At 41.2% G+C, this 12,759-nt stretch overlaps 1 protein-coding gene across 12 annotated transcripts in view; it reads right to left on the bottom strand.

Annotated features, from left to right (window-relative positions):
* The window catches only part of OTOA (otoancorin), a 42,871-nt gene extending 31,766 nt beyond the window's left edge, over positions 1-11,105 (bottom strand). For 6 of the 12 annotated variants that reach the window (XR_010347912.1, XR_010347915.1, XR_010347913.1 and 3 more), the window contains exons 1-11: positions 10,692-11,105; positions 7,819-7,927; positions 7,442-7,470; positions 7,312-7,342; positions 7,191-7,218; positions 6,240-6,327; positions 4,672-4,803; positions 3,842-4,077; positions 3,532-3,635; positions 1,028-1,134; positions 414-553 (exon numbers count right to left, since the gene is read on the bottom strand). Coding sequence is in view for 7 of the 12 variants with exons in the window: in XM_064389828.1 (XP_064245898.1) it covers positions 414-553; positions 1,028-1,134; positions 3,532-3,635; positions 3,842-4,077; positions 4,672-4,803; positions 6,240-6,327; positions 7,191-7,218; positions 7,312-7,342; positions 7,442-7,470; positions 7,819-7,927; positions 10,692-11,003 (1,316 nt within the window). In the remaining 5 variants the exon portion in view is untranslated. The other 6 variants (XM_064389831.1, XM_064389834.1, XM_064389829.1 and 3 more) reach the window with 6 other exon arrangements.
* Positions 11,106-12,759: the final 1,654 nt, after the last annotated feature.

The raw sequence follows: 12,759 nt of genomic DNA, 5'->3' as shown, positions 1-12,759 counted from the left end.
AGGAGTTGAGATTTCCTCCTTCAATCCCAACTGTAAAATTATTTCCCCCAAACACCTCCATGTTCTGTGATTCAAGCAGCCAAGACAACTCATGTCCTGCTGTCCCAGTTTATTTTATTGCTCTGTGATGTGGTGGAGCTCTGCCTAGGTCGCCCAGATACTCCTGCAGCCTTCCCACAAATGCTACAGGCATCTCCTCACTGTGGAGCAGGAGACAAAGCATTAGCTAATTAGGCACACCTCCAAAAATTCATAAAGTAGCAATTCTTCACTGTTGCTAAACAGGGCTGGATTTCAGCCTAGATTTTTCGGCTGGAATGAAAAAGCTGTGCCACGCTATCAATTTCCATTTTCTCCTTAGTTAGTTGTTCCATCCACACACAGACATAAAAGAAAAAGCAAAGCAGCCTTGCCTGTAGATAGTTGAAGTGTTCCTCATATCAAATCCTGACAAGTTTATCCTTTCCAGGAGGGCCTGTGCAAGCTCTGGTGTGATATCATACACCATGTCCAGCTGCTTTGTTGCGTTGTCGTAGCTAATGAACAGTCTGATCTGACCAGCACAAACAAAACCATGCATCAGCACTGTGAGACAATGAATCCTACAAAGTCTGTGTCTGACACTCAAAATTAACTGAGCCTACACTCAAAATTAACTGAGCCTGTTCATGTTATAGAGAAAGCCAGAAGATTTGGATAAACCAGTATTTCTGAAGGCAAAGCTGAGTGAGTGATTTGAGTGATTCTCTGCCAAAATGTCATATAATTTGAGGGTCTTCTATCATTGGTCCCTTTCAATAGTAGTCATGGAAGTCTGATACAGAGAAATAATTACATATTAATGACAGGCACTTTAAAATTAAAAAGACAGAATAATTTTGTAAAGAATACATTTAAATTTCCCCTCTGTAGTTTCTCTTCATAATTAATTAATTAAGATATATTAAGTTATTTTTCATGTTTAAGTTTCCATTTGTGTTCTTATTGTTTGTAGCAATAATATATCCAACCACACTTTGTTACTTACTTCATTAAGACTAATTTTCAGAATTTCTTCTATTGGGAGATGGACCATGTATCTTCCCAAAATCCATAAGCTTTCTGCACTGACCCAAGAAGTTGATTCATTGAACTCTGTTTTGTACAAATAAATACTCACTACAATGTTAAGAAAGTAATTACTTTTCAAATATATTTTCAAGTATATTGTTATTGTTAAATAATAAAAAAACTGCAAATCAGAAAAATCATTAGCAGAGAGAGTCAGATTTCCTCCATTTGCTACATTTTGGCACCATACATTTATGAGTCCATACATTTTTTTACTGAAAATGAAAGTGTTTCAAGTGTCTCAAATTTTCTCATACAAAAACAGTCAGTGTTTTATGTTGTTGAAACCAAGAATGAATAAAGTGTAAGACATGAAAAATTTATCCAAAAGTATTAAAAATGGAGCAACGTTTTTAAAATTCACTTTTCCTAATCAATTGCATTATTTAAGAACATCAGGAAGGCATGATACTTTATATGTCTTATATATTATTATTGATGATGCCACTTGTTTCAGTAGTATGCAATAGTAATAATGGAGAAAATGAAAAACTGTTCAAATACCTACATGGAAATAAGCTGACAAAACCACAAAACACTGCACAACAGTTAAAAAATGGCATTCATTTAGTAACATTCTCCCAAGGATTGAAAATGAAATCAAGATCCAAATATCCCTGAGAAAAAACATATTTATGGACTCCATGGGTACCCTGAGCCACAAAGACTGTTTTCTCCAGGGTGTTGTCATTTGGATGGCTCAGTGTGTGACACCTCTGAACACATTCCTCAGCAGTGCTGATACTCACAGCTCTGTTAAAATAAAATAATCTGTGCACTTTGAAGAGTTTCCAGTGCTGGGGAAAAAAACAGCCTGCATCTATCAGAAGCTGAAGGACTCCATTAAGTGATTTTTTTGAAAACACAGATCTAAGCTCCTTAACTGAGACAAGATGATGATCCCAGCAGACCTGTCAGGCTTGCGTTTTTTAAAGTGATATTACCTCCCATTACCCAGAATATTATGAGAGTTGAAAGACATGACAAGAGAGCTAAAGGAAAAACCAGCACCATTTAAGGATGTTGACTGTGGCCTTTAGCAGAACAGACTCACAGCTACCAGCCATGGCAGCTGTGATCCCCAAAAACTGATCCCTATCCCAGGTTGTCCCAGTGCTACCCACATATGAAGTGAATAAATCACCCTCCTGCAGCACTGTTCCTGCACTCTGCTGTGGCCTGGGGAGTGCAAACAGGAGGGAGCTTTAGACTTCCAGTCCAAGTGTGCCTGCCCAGGGCTGATGGTTCACACTGCCACAACCAGCTGGGAATGAGCCCACACTTGATGCCCTGGGGGTGGATTCACCATATCTGTGCAGCTTTTGGCAGGTGAAGCAGCAACCAGGGAGGAAAAAGAGGCCCAGCAACTCCCAGTCCCTCCTAGGCTGTGTGATCTTCCATGAATTGAGGGCTCACCAATGCTTCAGACACAACTCAAGATGATGCTGAGAGATTTTCCCAGGACTGCTGAGCAGCACCAGGCAAATTCTGCATCTTTGCTTTCCCAGCAATGCACTGGCACTATCACCTCACAGCAGCAGCATAAACCTCCTCTCCACAACTTACTGGTTTATTCTCATATTTTGAAATGGGAGGAGACCCAAGAGGCAAATTTAGCTCCACTGAAGCAAGTGGGTATTTAACCTTTGATTTCTAGGGAAGGAAGAAGAACACACACACACTTGTAAGTCTAAAACGCTCCCAGGACAGCTGTGCTGGGATGTTCAGTGAAACCCAGGCACCAGCTCTGATGTTCAGTGCCCTGCACAGCCCCCTTGTGGAGCCCATCCTGCCTGTCCCAGCTGTTTTGGAACAGCTGTTTTAGGCACATTAGCCAGGCAAACAGATGTGGGAAAATGCATCCAATCAGAATTAATTAACTTTGGTTTTATCATGTCCCTTTGCTGATTGAGTTGGTGCCATGTGCTTTCACAACATCCTGCATTTCTCTGTGTTTTGAAACAGTGCAGTGGATAATGTATCCTGAGCCAGAGCTGTTTTCTCCTTTGAACAGGAGTTCAGAAGAGAACAACTCGCCTTGGCAGAGCACCTGGCCACTGTATCCTATTTCAGACTTAGAAACAGTACAGAAAGAAAAGACTGAAGTACTAGAAAAAGACTTTGTGTATAGCTCTGTGCAGAACAGAAGGGTCCACTGGTTGCACCTGATGATCCTGGAGGTCTTTTCCAGCCTTAACAATAGTATGATTCTACTCTACAAGTTCAAGCATCTTTGGAGAACTATTTGTCATGAGTAACAAACACATTATATTTATTTATGTGCTCTGCAGAAAAGGTATTCCAGACAGCTCTCTTACACAGACCTGTGTTAACTGGGAAAACAATTCAATACAATGGGCAGGCCATTTGCTGAGTGCTTTTCTCTTATGATAAGTAAGAAGAAAACACTTTGTAACATACCACTCATGTTGTAAGATTGCTGTAGAATCTGCTTCATCCAGCCATAGAGAGCTCTCTGAGTGCTTGCTGAGGTTCTGTCATAGAGGTCCTTGAACAATGATGATCTAAGTGATAAACACATTTGTTAGCTCACTAACGAGTTAACTTTTCCTTTTTTTAATGACACATGGACAAATTATTTTAGAAACAGCATTCTTTACACATAAGCAGAAAGCTGTATCTGGAAAACAGACTAAGACCATATAGCAACTTCTTTTTCAATAGTCAGCAAATCCAACATAGTATTGTGTCTGAAAAATAAATGGCTTACAAGTTTCTGAAAGCATCCTCCAGCAGAAGGTTTGGGAGACTCCCAATGACATCAGGTTGGAGATAGTTCACTGCTGACACACGCAGAACCTGACTCAGGATATCCACACAGTCCAGGGCACTCAGAGCCAGGAAGCATTTATCCAGAGTTACAAGGAACAAGGTCCTGTTTACTCCTGGGCTTTGAAAAATTCTCTCTCTAGTCTTGCCCCAGTCAAGAATAATATTTCCCATTTCCTGCAAGAAAAAAAGTGTTAAATAAACATCTCTGATTAAGTCAATACATTGTTCATTTTGAGGCCTGACAGAGAGCTCTCTACAAAGAATACGATGCTGCTCTCGTGAAAAACATCTGCAAATTACTGGTTGTTTGCATTACATTACTTTCTGGCATTGGGTAGAGACCAGCTTGAATATTTTTTACAAAACCAAATGAAACCCAGAAAGATATTTCAAATGACTGATTTACAAAATTACTAATTTCACCTTCTTTATTCATCTTGGCTCTCTTTCCAGCCACCAAAAAGAAGACACTCCCTGAGAGTAACTGGCCCTACCTACCTTAGGTGTTACTGTAGGAGGGTGAACTCTTCTCTGGAGATGAGTTTCTCTCTATTGATTACAGTGAAAATCCAAATGACTGACTTGTACTTGCATCAACTTTTAGACAATAAGAGTTAAATAAACTAAGTCTAACCTAAGAGGAGAGGAATCCAATCCAAGCCAGGTAAGTAACTGCAACGCCTGCACTGTGAGCCCCCCAGTCTGTCCCTTTCCATTTCTAAACCACTGACAGCAGCTTTCCCTTTTCACATGTGGAAACTTGCTTACAAGATGCTCCTTTTTGCTGTTGAAGAGGTACTTCATCGCAGTTTGGAACTGCTGCTGATCAAGCTGTTGCAATTCAGACAGCAGTTGCCTGGGCTGGTATAAAAGGTTCTTCAGGTAACTTTTTATGGACATCTGGAGTGTAGAAAAATATGTTTAATATACATAAAACTCATACTATTGTACTTTTACTCCCTGAAAATCTGTGCTCAAAAGAACTAAGTGCTTAGCTATGTATTGTCTGGGCTGTCAATGATCAAAATAACTGTTCTCCCTCAAACTGAAAACAAAAATAATCTAAATGCATTCTGAAATACAGTAATTTTCAAATCCTATTCTTGGCTCCATGAACAAGTCCTCTCGAGGGAGCTTTTTAACCAAGATGCCTCAGTTTCTCACTTCATAAAACAAGAGTAATAAAGCTTTTCTGCTTCACACAACAGAGCTGTGAAAATGAAACTTCTAAAGAGCTCAAAAAATAGCTTAAAAATTATCAGATATCATGTGCTTATTACTTAAAAAAGGGAAGGAAGTGTGCAATTAGATGGGAGGAAAAGTCTCTACCAGGTCATAAGCCAAAAATATTCTCTCTCGCATCAAGCTTCATTACCAGTTAACAATCTCATGCCTATTTTGAAAAAATGAAGGGGAATCTTAACACTGGAACAGAAATAAATTTAAGGCTCGTTAGCAGCAGACTGGAGTAAGATCCCTGCTATTTCCTGACAGAATTATTTCAGAATTGGGTTGGAATTTGAGTTGCAATTGCTCTTTGCTGCCTTTGCTTAACTTGCATTGCCACCACCAAATATTAACACTGTTCCTTTATGCCTCGGGGTTCAGCCTGCTGAGAACATCAGGCTGCCAATAAACCTGACAAAGGGAAGAGGCAGTGGCAGGAAAATGTAGGTGAGGATGAGCTGTGACAGCGACACGGAGCTTGGGACAGGTTTCAAGCACTGTGGAGCTTCTGGGAATGCCTGAGGCTCAGGGATGGCACGGTGACACTTCCCTGTTTCCCCGTGTTTAGGGACGAGGGAGGGGCTCAGGTTTGTTAGCTGGGTACAGCTCCACTGAAAGCAGCTCATCACTAACCCTCAGCAGCAGGAGGAGGAACAGCAGCTCCTTCCTGCATCAGTCCACATCGATAATTTACAAAAACAGCATTGAGAGGAGCTTTAAAAGGTGGAAGCATTTTGTAAGATGCTCCAGAGCCTCTCATTCCATAAGGAGCAGTGTGAACTACAGCCAGCCAAAATTTGGGAGAAACCCATCATTTCTGGGGAAACAGCATTTATATATACTCAACTCAGAAACAATTAGCACCAAAAATCTTAATTCCTGCTTTCCATCAGAGAAAAAGCAAAAATAATTGTTATTATTTCTGCCTTGCATATTCCTGAAAGCTTTGGGGGAAAAGACAAACTATTCCTATTTCTTATTTAGCTGCTACACTGTAGGTGTATTAATTACCTCTATCGTTGATCACCTAGCTTTGGCTACAGAGATAAGTTAAGGTTTTTAAATTCCTTTTCAAATAAAAATTGTCATGCATCTTAAATGTCACAAACCTGTAGACTGCTAAGAGTAAACATAACTTCCTGAGCATGAAAATAGGCCATGACTTTTGTAAGAAGATCTGCTGTCCAGACATTAGAGCTGTAACAGAAAACAGGACCAAAAATGCCAGTAAAATGATGTAACAAGTTAAATAGCAGATTACAAGAGTAGAAAAGAAAAAGGGAAACAAAGAGTGATGATAACACCATAATGACAAAAGTATTCAGTTTTTTGTCTAGCCAGAGTAATAGTTGATCTGTTTAATGCAATGAAAATACATGGTTCAATGGGGAATGGACTTAATTAGTTTTTTTCCATCTAATTCCACAACCACCCACAATAAACTCAATTTTCCAAGGTGCTGCCATTAGTACTCTCTCCAAGGCATGTGCTTTCTGGCACCCCATTATGCCTGTTCTGATCTGCTTGCAGAAAGCACAGGGAGTAACTGCTGCCTTTCCTTCAGCAGAGTCATTAATTTCACTGTGTCTTCCTTACACAGACACTGATTTTCTCAAGATATGTGGGAGTGGAATGGCCTTTGAGGCTTATCCTGCTCTTTCAGATTTGGACAAAATTAGCAAATAATTAAAAAGCCACCAGGAGCTGGAGGATGGGGGATGGGGTGAGAATGAAAGAAGAAGGTGGACAGACAGCTGGAACTGCACCTAATTTTCTTAAGAAGCCATTTGGACACATGTGAGCAAAGTTAATTATCAAAACTTCTGAGAACTGTAGCAACTATATATTTTCAGCCTCATTCTATATATATTTTTTTTTTTCACTACAAATAGGTTTTTTCCTGTTAACAGGAAATGCTCCTCCCAGGAGACCTAAATCCAAGCCAATATGAGCCAATTTCATTCTATCCATAATGTTCCAGTTTCTGTGGATATGAAACAGATCATATCTGAAGTGCAAGATAATACTGAAAAATCAAGATGGGGAGAGTAATACATTACCTTTGAAAATAAAGTATATCTAGGAGGGCTGCACATGAAAAATGGAACATAAAAAGTTATGGTGAGATACTGAGCTTTAATTCATTTTAGAAGCATAAATGGGAACAACTGTGTACATTACCATTCAGATATTTCCCAGCTATTACTTCCTCCTAAGGAAAAATTACAAATATATGCAGTAAATTACTATTTTTAGATTATAATATAAAATGTTATGTCAAAATGTAGAGAGATCAAATAAAAATACTAACCGCAGCTTTGTGTAACAATGGAGGCAAATCTGTAAAAGATTATCCCATTATTAGAAGTTAATTTAATGTTTTATCAGTCAATTGTGTTACACAAAAATATATTTATTGTATGCAATGATTATATACACATATATAATTTATTTGCAAATATTTAATGCAGTTTTGATTAAATTTATTTACAGAAAAACATTGCAGGGAAAAAAAGGCTATTCAATAATAATCAGTCTTGGTGAAATTCTTTGCAGGCATAGCTCCATGAAGCCAAGAGAGCATAGACCATGGTCCCAGGTAGTAACAACACCTAGTATTTTTTATTTATTACAAACAGCTTTTTCTGTGCCAAAAATATGCCCCTCAGACAGGAGTTCTGGTCTTACCTTCAGAGTTCTGACTGTGAGTAATCTTGGCATGATTCATTGATATCAACAAGAAACACATCTTCAAAAGTCTGGACATTTCTTCTGGTGTTTTTAGAATAAAAAGATACTTGGATTGAAGAGGAAAATAGGAGGAACAGAGTCAAAATGCAATATTCACCCCAAATTTCATAGCTATAAATCAGAGACAGCCTAAGCTATGGAGTACAGATTGAGATCAGAACAATCCAAGGCTGCTTGCTCCCAAGTTTTTAATTTAGATCTTTTTCTAGGATAGAGATACACTTTATGCAAACACAAGTCCATGAAGAGTGCGTGTGCAGACAGATTTATCTCCCTATAGCAAGTGGCTCATTTAATTTTCTTCCTTGTAGCACCATTTATTTACCAAGTTACACTGCACCAAAGTACGACTTCAATGCAGTTTTGTTAAAACAGGCAAACAAATCCTTTTAAAATCAGATAAAACAGAAGAGAGATTGAATGAAAAAGGAAATTATAAAGAAGCTTCACACAAACTCTAAGCTTTTCCTAGCTGGCTAAGCTGCAGTATCACTGCAGACTTGGTCTGGAGCCCTCCATTTGCAGATCTCTGAACTCAGGGGTGGGACAGCCTGGCCCTGGTCCCCTGTCCCTGCAGGGTGCTCCAGGCAGGGAGGTGACAGAGCACTCCCCTTCCCTGCTGCCACATTTGGCAAAAAGGGAGAAAACACCCTTATGCTATTCTGAAGCAGAGGGAAAGTCACACATTTGGGAAACAAACCATGTCACTTCACCTGGATAGATCAGAGCTATCAAGAAGTGTCCCATCAAAGTTTCACCACCACCATGGACACGGTTTGTGTGGAAAGAGATGTTTTGGTAGCTCTTGCTATCCCTGCTGTCCTGTGCTATGCAGCATAAAAATCACTGAAAGATAAATTGTCTGGAAGAGCAGTAATAGGGTACCCAGAGCTTTTCACTGGGTTGTCACCGATTGCCGCCAGAAAAAAATTGAGTTTCACAATTGTCCAAAACAAAATGAATGTGTTGATTTTGGTCTAGTTCTTGAAGGACAAGGATACACACAGAACTAATGCAATGGGGTGGAAAGGAAGCAAAGACTGGGCAGGTTTCACTCACACAGGAGTTTCTGCAGCCACATCCCCTCCTCAGCTCTGAGGGCCATCAGCTGCTTCAATCCACACTGCAGAGAGGATTTTCTGCCTGGCCCTCTGCTCAGCCTGAGAGTCACCACCCCCACAGGTAAAACAACAAATTAATCTAAGATATTAGATGATGCCTTGATCCACAGATGGCAACTTCTTACACTGGGATCAGTCCCTGATTTAACAAATGACACACAGGGTCCCATTGGCCAACTTGGCTCTGACCATAAAGAGACTTTGTTAGGTTTTGTCTCCCTTTCCCTCACTTCAAAGGTTTATTTGCAAGACACTGAATTTCTGCATTTCTTTTTGTTGCTGAATTCTGTGCTCCCTCTTCCTCCCCCCCACCAAAGTTCTCTGCCACAGCTTAAGTTACAGATCTGAATATTTGATAAATGACACCTTTTTAGGATTGTTTAATCTCATGTACCAAGGTACTCTTTTATAAAAATATCTTTCAACAAGCCTTCAGCAATACTCAGTGTATTGCAAATACTTAACTCCAGTCTTGTAACAGAAGTGTCTCAAACGGACAGATGATGAAAAATTTAAACTTCAATTAGCTATCACCTCTGTCCTGTTCTTACACACACTGAAACCCCTTTCAGCCACTCTTTTGGGAGCACCACAGTAAATGTCTCTCATTCAGATGTATCTGGTTTCCTAGACAATGAACTTACTTGTGTTTGTTTCTGCCTGTGCCCTAATAATTTTGCAGTAAGGTTTGATTACTCTGCATAGGTTAAATCATGCTTCCAATGTCACTCCCGATTTGTTTATTCCAATTCATGCACTTTGATCAGGGAGTATATTTTAATTAAAGCATGTTAACTTAATGTATAAGGAGATTAAATGCTAAGGAAAGTGCTTTTTCATCCTGACTAACTCAAGGGGACAATCAGCAGGGCACAAAGAAGGCCGTGAAAAGCCCTGCCGGGCAAGACAATCTCCGGGATGAAGTTGTTCATTTTTTGAGTGAAACAGGTCAGTTTGCAGCTCACAGCAACTTCCAGCCAGTCCCAAATCACTGCAGATCCCACCCAGCATTTCCCCGGAGATATTCCTTGTGCATGCTGCAATGAGATCTCTGAGCCTTGCAGGACTCCCCGCTTGTGAGAAGCTCCCTGGTCGCCTTCTCCTCTCACTCCCAGAACAGCCACCCTTCCATGTACAGAAATCCTAGACATTTTATCACTCACTCCATGCAGTCGCTGCCTTATCTGAAGCTCGATAACCAGAAAACTGACCTTACAACCACAACTTGTGCTGATAAGCCCTCACACTGCCGGTGCCCACCTTCCCCCGGGCTGTGAGAAAAAGCACCACATGCAAGGGGGAAGCCGCAAGGGGTGCGGGCTGGAAAGGGAGAGAGGGCAGGAGGAGGGCCAGGACCCCAGAGAGCTTTACCTGCCTCTGCGGTGTGCGGCTCCTCCCCGGCACTGCGGGAGCTGGGCGGCTCCAGCCAGGGACCCTGAGAGCGGGGCCAGGCCCAGCGCCGCCCCGCAGCCTCCGCGCCCCGGCCCTCAGGGCGGGCGGGAGCGGCTCCTCCGCCCGGGGCTCGGCCCTCCCAGGGCCGGCAGGAGGGGACAGCTCTGCCCCGAGGTGAAGAGAGCTCAACAAGCTGTGCAGGGGAAGCACAGGGCGGGTGCTGCCCTGCTCCCCCATCTCCCCAGCCCAAGCTGGGGCAGGTGGCCCTGGGTCCCTCAGAGTATGAGCTGATTGTACCTGGGATCGCTCGGCAAAAGGAGGCTGTGGTTTTGAGGATGAAGCTGTTCCAACTTTGCTTTGAAAGTTTCTGCCTAAATCGAGTGCTTGCACAGCATCGTTTTCCAGCAGTGCAACACACCCAGCCCACCCTGACAGAACAGAACAGAACAGTTCAGCCACTCCACAGGGCAAAACTCTGCACATCAGTGAGAGCTCCGAGTGCAGCTTGGATGGACACTGGCACCCACAGCAGGACAAGGCAGGATTCCCAAACCCGGGAGTAACGAATTTGGACATTGCAATTGCAACACTTGTTCCCTTAGATGGCATCTTTGGGGCAATTTAATCAACTATTGAACACACAAGTGGCCTGTGAGCAGCACTGACTGCACACAAACGCTCTCTCAGTGCCCGCAGGGAGGAAGAAGTCCCTTCACTCCCAAGGAACCCTGGCTTTAGAAATACAGGTGTAGGTACAGTCTGACCTTAGAAATACAGGCGTAGGTACAGTCTGACCTTAGAAATACAGGTGTAGGTACAGTCTGACCTTAGAGATACAGGTGTAGGTACAGTCTGACCTTAGAGATACAGGTGTAGGTACAGTCTGACCTTAGAGATACAGGTGTAGGTACAGTCTGACTCTAGAAATACAGGTGTAGGTACAGTCTGACCTTAGAAATACAGGCGTAGGTACAGTCTGACTTTGGAAATACAGGTGTAGGTACAGTCTGACTTTAGAAATGCAGGTGTAGGTACAGTCCAACTTTAGAAATGCAGGTGTAAATACAGTCCTGGGGGTTATTCTGTTTATTCAACAGGACTAAGCAGGTGTTTGACCCTGCTGAATTTAGGCTTTGTAGAAAGATGTTCTTCATCATTGGTCATGTTTTACTTCCTCATCTCAAGTGTAAGAATACTTGGTTAAATAGAGTGAACAAAGTAGAAAATCATAAGAAAGGAAAAAAAAACCCTATTGTTTACATTGCACCTTCTGTTCCCAAATGTCTCAAACCCATTACAAACTGAAATCGTCAGTGACAGGACTAAAATATGAGAGGCATGAAATGCAGTCTCGTGTGATTTTTAACATGTGGGATTAAAACACTTAAGTACCTTTTAAGAAGTTTGTCTTACTACATATTTGCTACCTTAACCTGAATTAATGACACATTAAAAAAACATTTTCCCACTACTGGAGGAGTACAAAATGAAGGCAGCAGAAGATAAATTAATGGATTCACTCCAGAGTATACATAGCTCATTTTCCCAACAGACAAATCTGATTGCACTACGTGCCAAAATGCAACAGCACATCCTGAAATGAGAATAACACTGAGTCTAAATTACTGTTGAGAAGTAATTTGAAATTTCAGCATTTCTTGCCCTTGCCCCATACTGCAGAATACTATTCCACAAAGATGACTGACAACAAAAAGCTAAGAAATTGGCAGGAGAAGTCATTAACCATCAGTTTGAGGTAAACCTAAAATGACATTGTTAAGCATCCCACCTGGCATAAAATCACCATTAATTATAAAAACCACAAAAAAACCCCACAACAGACAACTTTTTTAGACTTCAAAAGCAACAGAAGTCAGTTCTTACTTTACCTACCTGAGGGTTCTCTGCTCTGTCACACTTGCAACCCAAGCACTGTATGACATACACCAGCCAGGTCTGTACTACTTATGATGCCTCTTGTTTTAAAGAGAAGCTATATCCCAACTGGCAGAAATTATCCACTCAAACCGTTTTTAAAACAAGACTTGTTAAAATAAACAGCATTTATTTAGTGCTCTTGAAGAAAGGAAAATATCTTAAGCTAGCTAAAATGAAAATGTCTCAAGCCCCTACAGCCTGATCCTCACAGGCAGTTTGACTCAGAAAATTTGCAAGAAACCGCCTGCAACTTTTTAAAGCTGAAAACATTTGGCAACACTTGCTTAGAGGGTTTGTTTTTAAAGCCATCAGTTTAAAGTGCAGTTTTGACAAGTTCTACTGTAACCCCTTTAGCTGGAAAACGGCAAATGCAAAAGCAATGAGGATTTATGAGGCTTTGACAGGGAAGAACATGAAGGAAACCCAA

The sequence above is a fragment of the Passer domesticus genome, chromosome 15 (assembly GCF_036417665.1).
Source record: "Passer domesticus isolate bPasDom1 chromosome 15, bPasDom1.hap1, whole genome shotgun sequence".
Taxonomy (NCBI): Eukaryota; Metazoa; Chordata; class Aves; order Passeriformes; family Passeridae; genus Passer; species Passer domesticus.
Note: the sequence above shows the minus strand (reverse complement) of the source record. Positions and strands in the feature narration are given on the sequence as shown.